The sequence below is a fragment of the Ricinus communis genome, chromosome 8 (assembly GCF_019578655.1).
Source record: "Ricinus communis isolate WT05 ecotype wild-type chromosome 8, ASM1957865v1, whole genome shotgun sequence".
Classification (NCBI taxonomy): Eukaryota; Viridiplantae; Streptophyta; class Magnoliopsida; order Malpighiales; family Euphorbiaceae; genus Ricinus; species Ricinus communis.
In genome coordinates, this window is record NC_063263.1 from 9,927,766 (window position 1) to 9,947,188 (window position 19,423).

General features: G+C 32.4%; 3 protein-coding genes across 3 annotated transcripts; all 3 read right to left on the minus strand.

The window, feature by feature from the left end:
* Positions 1–17: 17 nt before the first annotated feature.
* Positions 18–3,771, minus strand: LOC8271366 (pentatricopeptide repeat-containing protein At1g15510, chloroplastic). The gene has a single exon (XM_015718258.3). The coding sequence runs from the start codon at positions 3,222–3,224 to the stop codon at positions 570–572; it is 2,655 nt and encodes an 884-aa protein (XP_015573744.2). The 5' UTR covers positions 3,225–3,771; the 3' UTR covers positions 18–569.
* Positions 3,772–5,957: 2,186 nt separating this feature from the next.
* LOC8271367 (root phototropism protein 3) lies at positions 5,958–9,181 on the minus strand. Its single transcript, XM_002517508.4, has 2 exons — positions 8,196–9,181; positions 5,958–6,657 (listed from the first exon to the last, which is right to left on the minus strand). The coding sequence occupies exons 1-2, from the start codon at positions 8,937–8,939 to the stop codon at positions 6,115–6,117; spliced, it is 1,287 nt and encodes a 428-aa protein (XP_002517554.2). The 5' UTR covers positions 8,940–9,181; the 3' UTR covers positions 5,958–6,114.
* Positions 9,182–11,143: 1,962 nt separating this feature from the next.
* LOC8271368 (plastidic ATP/ADP-transporter) lies at positions 11,144–15,646 on the minus strand. Its single transcript, XM_002517509.4, has 5 exons — positions 14,667–15,646; positions 13,228–13,482; positions 12,388–12,531; positions 11,959–12,306; positions 11,144–11,768 (listed from the first exon to the last, which is right to left on the minus strand). Exons 1-5 carry the CDS (start codon positions 15,426–15,428, stop codon positions 11,412–11,414), a joined length of 1,866 nt encoding a protein of 621 aa, XP_002517555.1. The 5' UTR covers positions 15,429–15,646; the 3' UTR covers positions 11,144–11,411.
* Between the last annotated feature and the right edge of the window lie 3,777 nt (positions 15,647–19,423).

Sequence of the window (19,423 nt, forward strand, 5' to 3'; positions counted from 1 at the left end):
ACTCAGACGACCAAGAATACCACAAAAACTATTGTTTCCTTTGAAAAGTACACAATAACGGAACTATACAGCATTTGTTCTATTGCTTCTTCTATTTCCTTAACTACTATTATCTTCTGCTTCTAATAAATCCTGAAAGTCAATTTACAGTAGAAGTTACATTATATTGTAAGTAGAAAAATGTAATTACACCTTGTACACGGGAGCAACAACCATTTAATTGGCGCAATGCCCTGGGAAGGATGGAGATCACTGAAATTCTATAGTTCTACAGCATATCATGGCAAGGTCAATTTCTGAATCATCATTGCTTATTATGCATCTGTATCCCAAACTTCTATTCATCTCTCGTTGCATCCAATACTTCTTTTTCAAGGGGCTAACAGATTGATCCATAGCTCAATTATAAGCTGTTGTGCCACGAATCCAGTGGATATATCTTCAGTTTCTCTCACCACAAGCTTTACCAAGTTTTTGATCCATCATTGAAAAGATAGAACTTCTCTGTATTTCTAGTTGAAATCTCTCCGCAGACCTTCTTAGGGGTCCATTTGGCTGTACATTCAATTTTAAGGTTTTAACTCGTCAACTTTTTTCCAGCTACCTTCATCAGAGCAAGAACATGCACCTTCTTTGAAATGGTGGAACTGTTCTGCGTCCCTAACCGAGATCTCTCTGCGCACAATCTTTGAGATGAACCTGATGCTTCTATGGCAGCTTTCACACATATAAAGATTCTTTGTAACCAATATAGGTGTCCCAGGAGCAGTATTAATTAGTCCAAATGCAATGGCGAGTCTCTCACTATGCCCACAAAAGATATCAGCTCTTGAAGTTTCAACTTTATCTGTAGAACTGTATTCTTCAACATTGAAACCAGCTGCCTTCATTTTCTCATAGAATCCCTCCAAAACCATATTTATGTCCTCTATTTGAGGATGGAAATTATCACCACTAAGGAGAGCATGAACTTTTCCCTTTACCTCAATCCAACTACAACCAGGATCGACAATTAGCCCTTCCTCCTTCATTATCCTTCTTACTTTTGCAAGTTCATCCCATTTACCAGTGTCAGCATAGAGATTACACAAGAGAATATAATACCCAATACTTTCTGTATCCTCCTTGAAAATTTTCTGGGCTGCAAATTCCCCAAGATGAACCTGCCGGTGCATCCTACATGCATTTAATAAGGCTCCCCATATGGCTGGATCTGGCTTTATTGGCATTTTCTCTATAAACTCATGTGCTTCCTTCAGTTTTCCTGCACGGCCAAGTAAGTCAACCATACAGGCATAATGTTTCAAATTTGGGTCGATAAAATTCAGTTTCATGCTCTTAAAATGCTCAAGACCTTCTTCTACCATTCCAGATCTACTGCAAGCGCATAATAAAGCAATATATGTCACATCATCAGGATTGACTTTAGACTCAATCATTTTATGGAACAACTCAACTGCCATTGCTCCTTGCCCCTGCTCAGCGTACCCTCTCATCAAAATATTCCAAGCTGCAACATCCTCTTTGTACAAGTTAAATTGATTCAATGCAAGTCCCAATTTTCCACACCTTACATACATGTCCAAAATTGCATTGGGTAGAAATCCTTCATATACCATTGCAGTCTTTAATGCATGTGCATGAATCTCTTTCCCACACATCAAAGCTCCTATTCTAGCACATGCAGAAAGGACAGAAATCAAAGTAATAGAATTTGGTTTTAAGTTGCGTTTCATTTTTCGAAAGAAGGACAACGCCTCAAAGCTCCGGTTGTTTATCCGAAGCCCAAGAATGATTGAAGTCCAGGATATCACATTTTTGTCTTGAATGCAATGAAAGACTTCCAAAGCCTTATCAATGCATTTGCATTTTGAATACATATCGATGAGTGAGTTCGCAACAATAACAAATGACATTAGTCCCATCCTGTTAGCCAGCTCATGAAGCCTCATACCTAAATCTAATTGACCTAAAGAAGCACAGGCAGAAAGAACACAGGCTATTGTGATCTCATCAGGGACAATACCTGCTAACTCCATGTTTTTGTAAGTTTCCAAGGCCTTATCATGCATCAAATTGCCCTCATAACCAGAAATCATTGCTGTCCATGACACAACATCTCTACATTCTGTTTCCGAAAACACTTTTTCTGCTTCTTTCCAATAGCCAAGACTTGCATACATTTGTATCAACAAAGAATGCACTGATACATCATTGCCATACCCTGTTCTCACTACGTATCCATGAATTTCCCTCCCTAATCTATCATCACCAAGAAGCTCACAAGCAGAGATCACGCTAGTCATGGTCATCAAATCTGGATCAACCGAAAGCTCAAGCATCTGGAGAAACAAATTTAACCCTTCCACACATTCACCATTCTCAAAATATCCTGAAATCATCGCATTCCAAGAAATCCTATCTCTTTGGAGCATTTTATCAAACACTGTGCGTGCTGAGCCAACACATCCACATTTTACATACATGGTGATTAAAGCATTAACAGCACTAACATCCGTCTCAAACCCGAATCTAATAACATGACAATGAATCTCCTTTCCTCTAATAAAATCATTTGCACCACCACAACTCCTCAAAACGCAAGGAAAAGTATAAATATCAGGCTTGATACCAACCCATAACATCCTATGATACAAACACAATGCCTCATCAAAAAACCCAGCTTTCGCATACCCACCAACTAAAACATTCCAAGAAAACAAATTTCGCTCACCCATTCTCCCGAACACATTCCATGCATTATTCAAATCACTAAACCTTACATACATACTCAATAATGCATTACCCAACCTAACACTTAATGGGTTAACCAGTGAATTCAAAACAGCTTTAAACACATAATCACCCTCTGTATAACCTCTTTTGTTCTCACATAATCTTATTAAAGCAATAAAGGTTTCGTCTTCAACTAGAATTTTCAATTCTTGCATAGAATTAAGGTGTTTTATAGCATGTTCCAGCTTACCCTCAAGGCATAGTTGTAACAAATGCGAATTTGTTGGGTTTTGTGTGGTGGATAAAGAGGTATTAGTGGTGGTGAGTGAGGTTTTGGGTGATTTTAGTGAAGAGAAAGGATGGGTTTTGAGGGGTTTGAAAGAGAAAGCTAAGGCCTTTCTGAAGTTAGGGTGTTGAGAATTTGAGGAATTGGGAGTTTTGGAATCTAGGTGCAGAGGAATTTGTGAGGTTTTAGCAGAGAATGCCATTCTTTTGAAATGAACAAAAGAGCATTGTCTGCAAGAAAGGGTTTTTGTATGGGGTTTAACGATTAGAACTATAGAAGATTAACGGTATAACAGGTAACTTTCTAAAAGAAGAAAGCTTTTTGAAATTCTCACTTTTTTTTCTTCAAATGGGTAATTAATCAGGCTTTCTACACCATGTTACAAAATTAGGTGCGATTAACAAGATTAATTATTGGAATTAAAAAAAAAAAAAAACTAACTAACAATTAGCAAGTAAAAGAGTATATGTTAACCAGTACTTATGTGTGGGTTATACTGAAACAATTCAACCTTAGATTGAAACTGCTTTTCCAAGAATTTCTTACACATCTCGTAAAGAAAATGTTACACATTACGTTATTATTTGCTAAATTTTTCAAAAGAAAGAAAGAAATTTAAAAAAAAAAAAAAATGAAGGCAATTGACAATCGTGGCTATGAAATAATTGAGATTTAAGTAATTATAAATTATGAAAAAAAAGATAAGAATAATGTTCAAAAGGTTTATTTAGTCATCTTTTAATTTGTTTTTACTTCGCATAATTTTATGTTTTAAATTTATGCTTAAGTATTATTTATCCTTAAAGTTTGGTCTAGTATATGAGTGGATTTTTGTATTTTTTATTATATAAAAACTCCTTTAAAATTTAATAAAATTAACTGCTGCCTTTTTCCGTATTAGTTGAAAACTAAACTGATAATTTATATTACAATTTGATCCTTAAAATTATTATCAAGTATCAAAGTTATTCAAAATTAATTTTATTATCAAACTATAATAAAATTTTATTTTTAGCACAAATTAATTTTAGTGTCAAATTAAAATATAAAATATAAAAAAATTTCTTACTCTAATTTTCTGTTTTTAATATAATTTAATTTAATAAATTTAAATATTTTAAAACTACTAATATTTACAATAATATTATTAAATTACTATCTAATTTAATTTTAGTTATTAATATAAATAAGTATTTCTAACTAAACAAAATATCATTCTATTTTATTTTATTATATATTATAGTTAAACTATATTAAAATTAAAAATTAAATTAAACAATCATGTCTTATTCCAGCGAAATAATATAAACATCAAGTTGACAAGTCAATTATCAAAGAAGATTATAATAATTTTGTATGTTAAAATAAAAAAAAAAATTATTAATCATTTAAATGAAATTAATATGAGTAGAATTTTTATTTTTAATATAATTTAATTGTAGTGTCTAATCAAAATAATAATCTTTAACTATTTGTTTTATTTAAGAATCTAAAATTAAACTATATAGTAATTTAATAATATTAAATAAAAAATAAGTATTTTAACACTTTCAATTTTTTTATAATTAAATTTTATTAAAAAAATAAAAGATTAAACAAGTAAACTAATATTAAATTTATTATTTTAATTAATCATTAAAATTAATTTATGCTAAAAATAAGATTTTATTCTAATTTGATAATAAAATTAATTTTGAATGAGTTTGATATTTTATAGTAAGTTTAATAATCAAATTGTAATATTCAATTTTATTTTTTTGACTAATAAAATTAAAATAGTAATTAGTTTTATTGAAACTCAAAAGGGTTTTGATAGAATAAAAAAGTATAAAAATCGATTCATGTATTATATTAAATTTCAGATATAAATAATATTTAGTCCTTAAATATATTGCCGAGTAATATTTTATAAGTATAAAAAACAAAACAAAATCCTTAAATTAATTGGAGATGATGGTTAAACTCTTATTCTTCAAAATGACTCATTTTTAAATATTAATTTTTATTTACAAAAGTTCAAATAAGTCAATTTTTTAATGAAATATACTCATGCTAGTAGTGGGATCCTTTAAATATCAACTTTTGACATTTGTCTTTGTCCTTGTGCCTTTTTCTAAAAAGTAAAAATGAAAAAGTAACCTAGTTTAATTAAATTAAATAATAAAATAATAATTACTTTTAAGAAAAACTTGATGAAATAATAAAATTGAATAAAAATAAATCTAATCCAACTCGACCAATAAGCATCATCTCTATCTGTCACTTTTTCTTTTCGCTAACTAGGAAGGCCGACGAACCGCGTTCAATGAATATTAGGCCATCGTCTCTTTTGCTCTCGATGTTTCTATCCCTTTATAAGATAATAATTATTTTAAAAAACAGTATATTTATTATATTTTAATATTATATTAATTAATAAATTAATTTTTAATTATATAATAATTTTAATTATAAAAAAATATTTTTAAATATTATATTTATTAATAAATTGATATTTAATTATATAATAATTTTTAACTTTAGAAAATAGTTATATCAATTATACTAGTAGTGTTAATTTGTATAATATTAGAATTAATAAATAAATATTTTAAAAATAATTTTATATTATTATATTTACAAAATTTTAAAAATTAAGAATATTTAAAAATAATAATTAGTTTATTTTTATTTTTTAAAATATTATAAATTAATATTAAATTTTATATATAAATTTAAATTTATAATTAAAATAATAATAATAACCGTCTAAGCTTGAAGGGAATCAACTTCTAAATGAAGATTAGCAGTTGAGATTTTATTCTTGTTATTCTTTTGGCTGGCATATATTGTGAGCTGTTATTTTTATTTTTGATAGTTCCAGAAATGCAGTATAAGGGAATATGGTCCAATCCCAATCATTTCTGTTCCGAAATAAACACTCATTAATATAAGATTTGCTCAAACAAAAATAGTATACCAATTGAAACTAATTACATTCTTTCTCAAGTCACAAACTAATAAAATTCAGCAGAATAAATATAACAACATAACACTATAATTAAGCTAAATTAGAGTCGTTATTATTCATCTTCTTCCTCCACATGATATGTTCAGGACATTGATTTTCTCCATCGAGGAGGAGTCCTACGTTTCATCAGCTTAGTCTTCATGTCCACAGGTGTCTGCCTTCCGAACCCAATCTCTCCTTCTCCATCACCTTCTTCAATCTTCTGATCAACAACGCTGACAGTACTTTTGAATGTAGAAATAATACCGAACTTCTTCCACCTGAAAAACCCTTTCTTCTTCTCCACCATCCTTTCCATTTGCATTTGCATTGCATGGCACTGCCCTTGTAGCCTGAGTACATCTTCTCTTAACTTCTTTATCTCCATCTGTTGAGCATTCATTTCGCGTTTCGAATAGCACCGACCTGGAGGGTCAAATCCAGGGTTCGGGCTTCTACTGAATGAGCCACTCCAATCAATTTGTCGGTTGAGCTTGTTCTGTTCAGAGATAAGAACTTGGATTACAGCACGAACAGGTAACCTTTCATTTTGAGCGGCATGAAGTGATGCTTCAGGGGATAGCTTTCTACTGTCAATTAGTCTACAGAGCATCTTCCTTTCTTGCTTTGATGCTGCAGGATGGGCCTGGTAAGAGAAAAAAGTTATCGTTACAAGTTTATTATTTCACAAGTGAATTCTTAAATATGCAACCTCAGTAAGGGAAGAGTGAGTCATTAAAATAGTAGTTCGAGAATCTTCTTTCATGGGAGAGTCAGGAGTTTATGTGCTTTTCAAATCTCTAATACTTTTAGTACGGTGGTTGCTCGTGGTGGCAAGGAAGATATAATTAAAGCTAGTCACCTTCTTTTGATTCTCTCAATATAATCATAATTATATACCTCCATGAAATGGTTAATTGGTGTATATGTTTATAAGACACTTGTAGACAAATACAAAGACATTTGGCAGAGAGTAATCTTATCTCACAGAACAAAACCGATTCAAAAAAATAAAAACAAAAACAAAAACAAAACTGCCAAACGATGTGTCAGTGCAAATTGAAGAAGGGTGACACTTACCTTTCACATGTTATCATGACCACAGAAAAAGAAAGGCCAGAGATCAGCCAAAAACCTACTCTTTTGCCTACAACAGATAAAGGGCATAAATGCCATTTTGCTTGTCCTGTGTGCTAACCTCCATTGCAGCAACAACCCTTGACCCACTACCAAAACTATTCTTATGAAAGAATCTTGAGTTGGTGACAACACAGCATCAACCACTTACTACTTTTGGTCCCAGATAGTCTCCTTTTCTTCTCTTTTTTCTCCTTCTTTCTTTTTCCACTATTTCTTCCTTTTTCCCTCAGAATCATAATTGTCGTTTTCCTCCTCTAATATAGAATTAAGGAATAAGCTGTGGAGACTAATAGCAACTTAACACCAATTTCATAAATATTAACTCTTAATCATAGTCTAAGCTTGACATGATACTTGTGCTCCCTTCCTTTTGTTTTCTAAGGAGAAAATTTTCACAAAAATGACTTATCTTTTGCTATTTGATTACATATGAAAGTTCAAATAGAAATTCATTTTCTTAAATGTTAGCAGAATTCTACTTCTTTTTTTATTTATAATTAAAAAAAAAACTACAAAAATTTTATATTTTTAATTTATAAATGTATATAAAAGAAAATAATGCAAAAATAAAATTTAGCATTATTCTGGATTATCGGTCAGTTCAACAGAAGTCATTGGAAGTGATTGCTAATATGATAGTTGGTTTGTTAAATAACACAAATTTGCTTTCTTTTTCTTACTCATGAGTTTGTAAAAGTACGTTCGGAAAATTTGTAGTTTTCTCTTTAACTAGAAAAACCAGATTGATTGTTACCGCTTAGTTTCTTAGTATAGGCGATTAACCTAATTTGGTTTAAACCATTGAACCAATATGTCATGAACTAGAGAACCAAGCTTAGGTACCTATGTCTGATATGATTCTAATTATTCTGGGCTCTTGAGGATTAAAAGAGGATTTTGCATCATATGTTTGCGTCTTTGGCTCAATGACTTCTCACGCTCAGACATAAACAGTCAATAGAAGTACTAACAATAATTTAATAATACTACAGTAATAATAAGTGCTGTTAAGAACTAGATAAAATTAGGCAGAGAATTACTCACTTTGAGATAGGTGTCAATGGCACGGTATAAACCATCATCATTAGCACGAGCATGGCCAGGGAGAGCAGAAGCAAGATCATCAAACTCAGACAAACTCAGACTGGCATCAACCGCAGCTTCTGCCAAGTAACAATCGACAAGCTTAGCCACCTTAACTAAAGCAGCACCACCACCACCACTTTTAGCTGCCTCATCTAAATTAACAAACCTTCTCACTAACCGAATCATTAGCTCAACGTCTAGCAATGTCCCACAAGTGTGACTAAAAGATGGTATCATTAGCTCTTTAAGTGAAGCTTGGTCTAGTTGCCATGAAATCCTCTTTTCAAGCTCAGCTCTATAAGTAGGCTCGACCCCAACCATGTTCGCCGTCCGAAGAAGTCGCAACAAGAAGTTACATGGGATTGAATCCTTCTCCGGTGGCAAAACACCCACTAAGGTTTCAACGAAAAATCTCTTTTTCATCCATGAAGCTGTTACACTTTCCGGTGATTCTTCAAAGTTGGTAAGTCCTCTTTCAGTAGCAGTACCATCCCCGGATAGTTCCGGTAGCCATTTTGATGCATAGTGTGCAATGATTGAGCCAATGAGGTCAGGACGTACACCTTTAGCCTTTATGCCAGCTAATGTCTTGACAAAATAATCCATATTGAGTATGCATGCGTCGTCGAACCAGCATTCGCCGGCGAATTCTGATGTTTTTCCTGGGAAAGTGACAGAATCTTGCAAGGAAATTTTTTTCATTTTGGGGAGAGACCTATGTGGTATAGGGGTGGCAATGGGGAAGGATAGTACTTTATGTTCTAATTTTTACTGTGGCATATGTTCTTGTATGTGATGGAATATAAGTTAAGTAGATATAGTAGAAGTATGCATATATACTGTTACCTTTTCTTGAGGTAGACCAATTCCATGGACTACAATGCCCCTTGATTTTCTTTTTTTTTTTTTTGGAGAGGATAATTGCAAAGAAATGACATGGGTAGGGTTAGAAAATGAAAACATAAATAAATATCGTTGGACATTGAAGGGGATGTGGATTCACAAGGATAAGAATAGGAGATAGTAGCATGAGAAAAAAAAAAAAAAAAAAAAAAAAGACAAATGTTGTTAATGCAAATATTCTCTTCCAATGACATGTTGTGACTTGTTCTATTGTAAGGACAACAAAAATTAATTATAATGCTACTATACATTGAAAGGGACTACCAAACTGTAAATTTTCAACTCTCCTATGAGGTGTATGTATTTCTTCAGACAAATCTTTAAATTCAGCAAGAGATTCTAAGTTTTTCCTTTTACCTGCTGATGAAGTAACTTTTTCAGCATATTAGTAATGGAAAAAGATATGACAGTCTGTGTGTATCGTGTCAATGATCGTAAAGGTTCTTAAACTTTCTACGTATAGGTAAAGGCGACGAGGACACGGAGCATCGAAGAAGATGCAGCCAAATGGGTCTACTGAAACTTTAGCATTCACGGGATTTATAACAAAAAAGAGTGCCATGATCGGTTCCCTTATTAATAAACAAATGATTCTGTAAGATATAATAGTATAATGTCTGTTTCTTCTTTTCTCTTTTTTCTTTTTCTAATTGGGCTCTCGTCAACTTTATAATAACTTCATTGTTGAAGGGCTACCAATGAATTAAGTAAATCATTTAATTAAACTTCATTAGTCGTTCGTTTATGACATTTGATTAACAGAAGGTTTAATTGTACGTCATTGTTATTTTAACCATGTGAAAGTGGGGTTTTAACTTTTATAAACTAGAATATGTTTTAAATTTTATAAGTTATTATTTCATTCGATTATCGAATCCAGGAAGGAGAAATCATCTTTTACGTAATTAGTGACTGATCAAGAAAATAAAGATACCAAGAAAGCAAGGGTTCATGAAATGAAATCTGTTTGTACATAGAAATTGCACGAAATGATATTGTTGATAATGGGGATGAAAAGTGCCAAAAGTTTGGATTATGCAACTCAAGAAATCATAACCACTACAGTTTCCTCGTGACCTTTGGCATTTTTGTTTGTTTTCATGGTTACAACTGTAGTTTGCTCTGCTGTGGGTCCACAAGTAAACCTGTAGTTGGGGCAAATGTCAATTAGGCTTTGCAAGGGTTGATAGATGCCAGCCCAACTCCTTAATTAGAAATGTAATAAATCCCTTCTCTTTCTTTCTTTTCAAGGAAGGACTCTTTGTCTTGTCAACTAAATATAGAAGGAAGGCAGAACCAACTTTCTTAAAAACTCAGCCTTTCAGGAGTCTACCAATTAACCCCTTTCTTTCTTCTTTTGAATGGCAAAACGATTGCAGAAGTTTACAATTAACTTTAACTAAACAGAGAAAAAGAAAAAGGAAATGAGGTATGCAATATCACACCTTAGGGTTGTTGGGCTAGCTCTGCAGCAGTTATAATGATGCGGGCCTTGACGGGATGTATTTGAAGTTTATTTCCTTCATCTTGAGAATGGTTAATGCAATTTAGATGTTAAAGACTAGTCCAACACTCAAATTAATATAATAGGGCAGGACATTTATTAAAAAAAAAAAACTAAGCTTTCCTCCTATGTATGTCCATTGTAGACTTGTATATGTCGAGTTTCAGATCATACAACATACACAATGAAGGCTCTGATTCAGCCACCAGTGGATTTTACATGCACCTATCTGCCTTTTTCTTCTGGGTTTTTTCCCAGAGCAACGCAGAGGAATAATTGCAAAAAAGAAAAGAAAAAAAAAGGTTCCAACCTCCAGTTCTTGCCATCTACATCTTGAGTGATGTAAAGGCCAAACTTTCAGTCTCGGCCTACATCATCAAATCTCAATCCACCTGTGCTTTTCTTCACTCCTACTCATCTGCTTTATTGGTAACCATGATCAACCCCATACACACACATAGAAGCAGGATTTTCGTAGTAATCAATCAATGAGATGGAATTATTAATTGAAAGAACGGATTTCTACTCATATATCTGTCCATATTAGTTTTACAGGCAAAGGAACTCGAGATAAATTAAAAAGAGTAAGCCCATTCTCAAGAAAAAGTGGACTTAAAAGAACAGCAGATTGCATACCACTTTTAGCTATTATTACTTTCTATAAATAAAATCCTACAATCGACAATTCACCTAAAGATGCTTCTCATTTGGTCGACTTATTCTTCCAGTATGCCACAGTTTAATGATGGAAGAAACATCTTACTATTCTAAACCTTGCCGGGAGTAGTTTCAGATGAGCTCGTTGCGTCACCTGTTGCTGGGTTGAGTGCAGAACCGCTTGGAAGTGAACCATTTCCACCTTCTTGAGACACAACTGGGATCTTGACAGCTGCTCTTTCCATTTCCTTCTCGAGCTCTTCTTCGCGGCGCAGGGCAGTAAACTGAGTATCCAGAGACCTGGCTGCACCTAACCATAAAAGCACAATCACTAGAAGGGTTCCTCCAAGGTAAGGAGTTGAATTAGCAAGTGACCCAAAGCTCAAGATCATAAATTGCTGAATCAAAGCTCCTCCGGACTTGCCCAATGGATTGCAGACGACATCAATGGCTGCCTTCCCTTTAACCTACAGAATTTTTTGGGGGAAGAAAAGTGAATAGTGGACTCCAATAAGCAATACAAAACGATAAAAGATATTTTGTGTCTTCTGTTGGACAGGAGACACCTAATTTTGAATTTTTTGATCCATCTTGTTTCAGAATAAGAACAATTGGCTGGGCTACGTTATAAAAACATTGTTAGCAAGGGATACAAACCTTGGTCTCCTCATCCAACGGAATATAGGCCATTTCTTTGCAAGGGTCAAACAAACTGTACTTGGCACTCTTGCTGAAAATGTTTTGCATGGCACCCACATATACAGCAGCAAGAAGAGGCGTCATCCCAAACTGTGCGAGAGCAGGTGCAATAGGACCTCCAAATAAAATTAAAGAGAAGAAACCCACTCCGGTGAGAAGCAGGACTGTAGGTGTGATTTTAGCTGCAGCTCCCCATCCATATTTGTCAAAAATGTATTGGCTAAGGAGCATCATCGTGAATGTTGCTATTCCAGTGGCAGTTGAAAAGTCGCCCATAAAGGAAGAATACTCATTCGGGCTAGGGAACTGCAAAAAGAATAAAAAAAGTCAGTGATTATGAGGCCATAAAAACAAATTAGGAACAGATATAAGCCAAATTCAGGTTACCTGTGCTTTGAGCTTTGATTTCCAGGTAACCTCAACCAGGTTGATGCTAATACCATATGCAACCACCAAAGTGGCAAGATCTCTAATGTATTTTGAAGACACCAAGAATTTCAAGCTCTCCATTGTACCCATCTTTGGCTTTTCCTGCACAAGTTTTTTAATAATAAAAAAAATTGAAAATTTTGTTTTACTGATAATTAACAGTGAATGTCCTAGGTACATGCTCATAATGGGAATTAATCAAAATCTGTGCTAATATAAATCGACATACTCTGATGTTCTGGCATAAGTTACAAAATCATTTCATCAACAAAATACAAATAAATTGATGCAACATATCTATTAACACAGACATGATAATAGCTTTGATAAAAGAATTACAAGATCATTTCTCACCCATTAATTTCTAAACAAGGCACCTTGATATTTGAATGTTTAGAAGAAAAAAAAAATTAGTACAGGTTCTTCATCTTGACTGCTCATTAAGTAAGAGAGTAATAACCTTGTCAATCAACATTAAGAGAGTGAGCCAAGAGAGTTGCAAACACAATCAGCATTCAGTGACCAGATCCAAATAGCTTAATAATCAGTTATAATAATTACATGACGATGTCACTCATCACATAATCAGTATAGCATCATGCAAAAGAAAATTAACACTCAAGTATGCATCTGTGAGCCTCTTGGCACACAAACCAATGAATGCATAAGAACGGAAGGGGGAAAGGAGGCTAATACAAAAAGTCTAGCTTCAAATCACAAAAGCAGTCTTGCCTGACCATATGTTTGGATCAGTTTAATCATAGAATAAAATGATAAGGCTACCACACAAAAGATTACCTTCTTCTTCTTGCTACGGGTTGGAAGAGCAACAGACCTATTCACCCACCAGTAAAGGAAACAGATTGCAAGTCCCATCACTACGACAATGCTCATCATTCCCTTGAGAGAGACGGCCCAACCATCAACTCCAGGACCCAAATTTTTTCTCAAATTAGAGAAATACTTCACTGTTCGGCCTGAGAAAATTAGAGCAATATTTGCCCCAAGTCCAAACAAAGGGTAGAATCTTTTTGCTTCTTCTACTGTGGTTATCTGCACAAATACAGTAATCACATTCAATTGCAGGTTTCATGTGGAACATATTGTGAACAGAATGAGAGTCTAGCCATTTATACAAACAAAAAAAAATAGAAAAAGGAATCACATTAATGATCCTGTCCAGCTCAAGAAAATTAATTCACAGAACTCACATGTTAATGCAAGCACTAAACTAATAATTAACAAGTGCAATAACAAAAGCATTTTAAGAAAATGGATAATTGCTACCACTACAGAAGGAGAAGTGCACCTTAACAATCAGCCATACTAAATGTAATATGAAGTGTTAAAACTAAAAAATTGCTTCTCGCATTTAGCTGAAATCACTACGGAATAGAGAATTCAGGAAAACAGCAATAACTTATAGTTCAAAGGTCCATTGTCAAGAATCGACGAAAAGTCCCTGTTTCAAGAGACTAGGGAATCACGCATCCACAATGCGAAGTCGACCCTACTGCATGCTAAGGTCGGGAAACAACCACTTCATAAATCTAAAGCAGTCACTTCCAGTTCAGCTTAGTTAAACAATTAGTTCATCAAGAATATTTAGTTTGAACCATTCTACAGAAGCATAGAAGGGGGGGAGAGCCACTAAGCAAAAGACATCAACATTAAGCACCTGACCTGCAGCATTTGGTATTGCATTTCACAACCTTCAAATCTCCTTTCATTGTTAATATGTATGAAAGTAAACAAGGACCCATATAAAATAACACACAATCCAATATATAGCATTTAATCACGCCTGTATGCAAAAACATAAGCAACGAAAATGAATGGAGTACTGATAATAAGTTGGATAAATCATTGCTCTGAGCCTCTCATGGATTTCTTTAATCCGAAAACATAATTCAACAAAAGAACTACCACAAGTATGCAAATTATAGATCAAATCCAGAAAACAGGTCCAGTCAAGTAGAGTTGATGCAACAACTTAATCAGTAAGATGACTAAATAAAAGTCCAACCAACTTTTATTAACATATGGACAAAAATGGGAGTTAGTCTCTAAGTAGCCTACAAGATGAACAAAAGTAATTACAATAATAACCTGTATCTACTGCTACTTCTTAAGAAAAGACATACAAAGCATTAAAAAGTACAAAGTCACATACCAGAATGATCTAAAACCAGACAAATTTACATACTAAACAGAATTCATATAGAAGTAAAATATACCTGATTGGCAAATCCCCAGAAGAGCACTGATATCACTACACTTCCCCACAATTCAGCCATAACATAGAATAAACAGAAGGTCCAAATCCTCATAATTGCAATAGGACCAAGAAACCTTGGTCCAAGTATATTCAGAAGCTTATCAGCAAAAGCTTGAGGATGGATATGATTGCTGAGAGGATACAAAAGGAACCCAAAAGCACCAAAGAAAGCAATAAAAGGAACAATTACAGTATAAAATAGCGCCTGCTTAGACAAAACATTAGCCAATTGAGTATATAACAACATAAACCCAATAGCCATGGGCAAATTAACCCAAGTTTTTAGAAATGGTATAATCTCTGCACTACTCCCTTTAGCTGTCACAACCAACACATCCTTTGTATCTCTAAGGATTGTGTAATTGAAAAGAATACAAAAGAACATTAACCCAAGTGGGATTATTTTTTTAAGAGTTTCAACTCCAATACCCAAAAGTTTAGGCTTTTCAGTTTCACCAAATAAAGGTTGCCCATCAGCGGCGGCAGCAGCTTCTGCTTTGCAAATATGAAAGTTTCTATCTTTTGAAGGAAATCCTTTTGGTTTTGACACGACAGCTGGAAATCTTGGAAACCCATTTGAAGATAAAGAAAACCCAGAAAGGGCGTTGGTTTTTGAAGCAAAAAGTCTCTGCTTTAAGCCCTGTGATGGGTATAAAGAAGCTCTGGTTTTGGGGTTTGGTGGTAGTGATAGAAGCCCTTTGGTTTGTAACACAGCTTCCATGATTCTCTCTCTCTTTCGCTTTTTGTTTCTTAATATCCCTACCCTCTCTTTATAGCTCTCTAACCCTTCAGGAAAACCCAAAAGTTCTGGTTTTTCAAGAGGAAAGCATGAGAAAGAGAGAGAGAGAGAGAGAGGAGACACCGAAGATAGATAGAGAGATAAGGTGGCTAAAGGAGATTGTTTTCTCAGAAGGAAGAATCTTGCAGCCCAATATAAATATCTTTTTATACCAAACCTCAAAAACCCTCAATTCTTTTTATATATTAAAAAAAAGAAAAAAACGCAACCCTTCTCAAGAAGAAAAAAAAAAAAAAAGATTCAACAGGAAAAAAGGGCAGAAACTAATTTTATTTTTAATCCTCACAGTATCACTGAAGAGAGGCAAATTTGAAGATACAGTCCCACTTGTTGGTAAAGGTTAGAATAGTTGAGAGAGAGACAGAGAGAGTCTGTCAGAAAGAAGAGGAGAAACAGTAGAAAAAGGATGCACTGAGGGGGATCTTTACAAGTGTGCAATTGGGAATCAAATTAGTCCAATGTTCAAAATAATATAAGAAATGACAAAAATGCCCTTAGATTTTTGAGACTGCACTGCACTTGAAATCATTTCACTGTTTCTGTTGTGTTTTTTAATTTATTTGAACTTTTTCTTTTTCTTTTCATAGGGTATTGAAAATTACATGTGAGATGTGGAGGTGGCCAAGTATAAAAGGGCTTAACTTATCATGCATTGCTTGTGTGCTTCCATATATTGGTGTGTGTGAGTTGTATATAGATAGTAAAATATGAAGCAATTAGAAACTTATTAATGAGGAGGTCTTAGTTTTAATCTTCCTCTCTCCAAAATAATGGATAAGAACATTGAATCTTTAAGGGTTCAATTGTCCTTTTGAATTTTAAAATTAATTGCTGATGTAATAAGAAATTATTTTAAAAAATTTCATCAGGTGAGTTAAGATGTTGAAAAAGAAAATAATAAAATATTTAATATTTTTCTAAATTTAGTGGGATTGTTACTTATATTATCTAGGCCTCTGTTGTTGGATTAAGAAAAATATTTTATAATTAATGTCTAAAATTAGAATGAATTAGACTTATTCATTATCTTTTAATAGCTTGTTTATTGAATCAAATCATAGACTACATTATTAGAATTGTTGTGAAATTGTTTATTTTTCAAATTAAAAACTGCTGCTGTATTTAAACTATAATTTAATGATTATTAAAATTATTTGTATATTAGGCTTTTTAAAAACCATGGGTTAATTAATAAGCCCTTAATGGCTTATCAGTCATGTAATGGGCAGTTTAGAATAATGGTAAAAAGCTAAATATAAAAGTGGGGCCAAATCTTCCACTTGACCATCCACTAATCCCCAATTTCAAATAATTAAGACATTGTTATGGATTCTTATGCATCCAAGCATTGAGATAGATTGGATTGAAGCCTGTGATGGGATATCCTTTTCCATTTTTAAATAATTTCAAAACAGTCTTGCTCATATATAATTGATTTTACTGGAATAAAACAACATGGGTGCATGTTTCTCGTAAGCTTCATTGGCAAAATAAAGACCAAAAAGATTGTAGTCTGACCATAATTTTCAAAGTCAAATCAGGTGGCTTCCAATTCCAACTTAAGTACTTCTTGTTTACCAGAACCACTTTAATATCAAAACATTTTCCATTTGTTCTGCCCTTAATTCAAATCCAACAAAGTTGAAATTTCAAAAATAAAAATTTAACTTTTCTTTTGTTTATTAGAGCTCCCTGGGTTAGGGAACAAGAAGTGTAGCTTACAAAGTGATAAATTCTCGCTAATATTATTAAATTATATGATAATAAGATTTAAATTCGAAATCTTTTAAATTATTATAAATGAAAATATTAATTAAATTGTAAAAATTTCAAATTAGTCCTTGTGGAAATTCTCCGGTATAATAACAGCGGATAGTGATTGGAATGGATTTACATTAGTATATTTATTACAGAAGTGAAGAAATAATACAGGGAGTTGTTTAAGACGGAACAATTTTTATATAGCAGACAAAGCAGTCTGGCAGGCAGTGTGTTTTATTAAAGTTTAATACCCCCTCACGTTTGGATTATTGAAGTCAAACTTTGTTTGCTATAATTGCATGATTAAAACATGGGACATTTTATAATTATCCCTTTTTTTTTCTAGAGGTTTGCTTCATGTTGCTCTTTTTTCTTTCAGTAAAATATATATATATATATATATATGGATTGGAAGGAAAAAATAATTATTATTTTCTTGTATCTTTCCAATTAATCGATGGTAACATACCTGTTTATGTTGAGTTTATGACTACTTTTTTTTCTTTACATTTATTCAACAACCAGAATGTAAGTACTAACTGTGGATTGGGTATTATCAGTATTTTTAAATTATAATATTCTTTTTAGTTGCAGAATGACTATATTTTTAATAATTTTTACTCGTTTAAGAGCGGATTGCAATAAAATTTAGTTTTATTACTTTTAATTAAAATAATAATTAGTCGTTTATCTGTGCGCTGCACTTATTTTGATTATAGAATAAAGTATATACATATATATATATATATAATTTAATATATTTTTTAGTATTTAATATTTAATTTATAATATTTTAAAAAATAATAGCAAACTAACTATTTTTAAATATTTTTAAAATTTTATTAGTGAAATAATATAAAAATTATTTTTAACATATTTATTTATTTATTCTAATATTATATAAATTATCAATATAATTAGTATTATTATTTTTAGAATTAAAAATTATAATATAATTAAAATTTAAAATTTATTAGTGAATATAATATTAAAAATATAATTTTTTTATAATTAGAAATATAATTTATTAATTAATAAATTAATAAAAAATATTATATATAAAACTTAAATTTTATGTGCTAAGAATAATGCATATGCCGTAAAAAAAATTAAATATACATGTCAACACTTCTATTAGTTCACAAGTCTTCTCTGTGGAAATATATCATATAACTTGTTTATTGCTTCTATTTCTTTATCAATAGCAGATATACGTAGACTATGAGATAACAGAAACCTGTTCGCAAGAGATAACAATTGAAATTAGGGATCACAAACGGAAACATATTACATATACCCGAAGTGCATGTGAAATTTACTCATTATGGATGCTAGTTGTTTTCTGGACTGGCTCGATTGAGACCCATCACTGGTGAAAAGAAAAATCTTAATAGCAATGATGGTATGCTCTTGTAATATACAAATTGCAAATTAGTCGGTCCAATGAATAGGGCACGGCTATGTCAGTGTCAAGAGTTCTGAAGCGAAAGACCTAACGGATGCGAGTCGAATAACTTCCAATTTGTTTAAGGATAAACTGTTTGCAAAAGATAATGTGGTCACTTAAAATTAGTGAAGTATTTGAAGGTCAAATATTTAACGGGAGCATAAAACCCATACAAATCGCAGGAAAATATGCCACAAAATGGAATGATTATTTTCTATATTTAGAAAATGGTAAATGTGTTGTTGTATATATATATATTGTTATGCTCGTGCTGAGGGATCTCCAGAGAGCGATCCTCTCCAATTTGACAAACATGCATCGCTAACCGAACTGGATTGGTCAGTTAAGGAATTGCAATTGGGGGACATCTGTTGCTCAGCTCTTGGAATAGTTTGGCGATTCTTGAGCATTGAATTTTTAAACAGAATTTTGCAATTTGAATTGGCTGTCAACCAAAGAAAGCTTTTCACATAAGAATGATTTTACATAAATAAATAAAAAAGTTGCACAATGAAAGCATATAAATAAAAATAATAATAATACATATATTAGAACTCGTTCTTTAACTAAGATTATGGCATTTGGAAAGCTTATTTAAGATGCAATAAGATGTTGAAAATACTTTTTTTAGTATGAAGATTTAAATTTTGCATCAAAATCATTTGAAAGTCGTAATTAAACCAAGCATTTGGTTGCTGAGAAGAGGAAA

Coding starts and splice junctions, on each gene's coding strand:
- LOC8271368 (XM_002517509.4), bottom strand. CDS start 15,428: ATGGAAGCTGTGTTACAAACCAAAGGGCTTCTATCACTACCACCAAAC. Junction 13,483..14,666: donor TCTGGGGATTTGCCAATCAG/GTATATTTTACT, acceptor GTATTTGTGCAG/ATAACCACAGTAGAAGAAGC. Junction 11,769..11,958: donor CGTTGGATGAGGAGACCAAG/GTTTGTATCCCT, acceptor AAAATTCTGTAG/GTTAAAGGGAAGGCAGCCAT.
- LOC8271366 (XM_015718258.3), bottom strand. CDS start 3,224: ATGGCATTCTCTGCTAAAACCTCACAAATTCCTCTGCACCTAGATTCC.
- LOC8271367 (XM_002517508.4), bottom strand. CDS start 8,939: ATGAAAAAAATTTCCTTGCAAGATTCTGTCACTTTCCCAGGAAAAACA. Junction 6,658..8,195: donor CCATTGACACCTATCTCAAA/GTGAGTAATTCT, acceptor TTCTCTTACCAG/GCCCATCCTGCAGCATCAAA.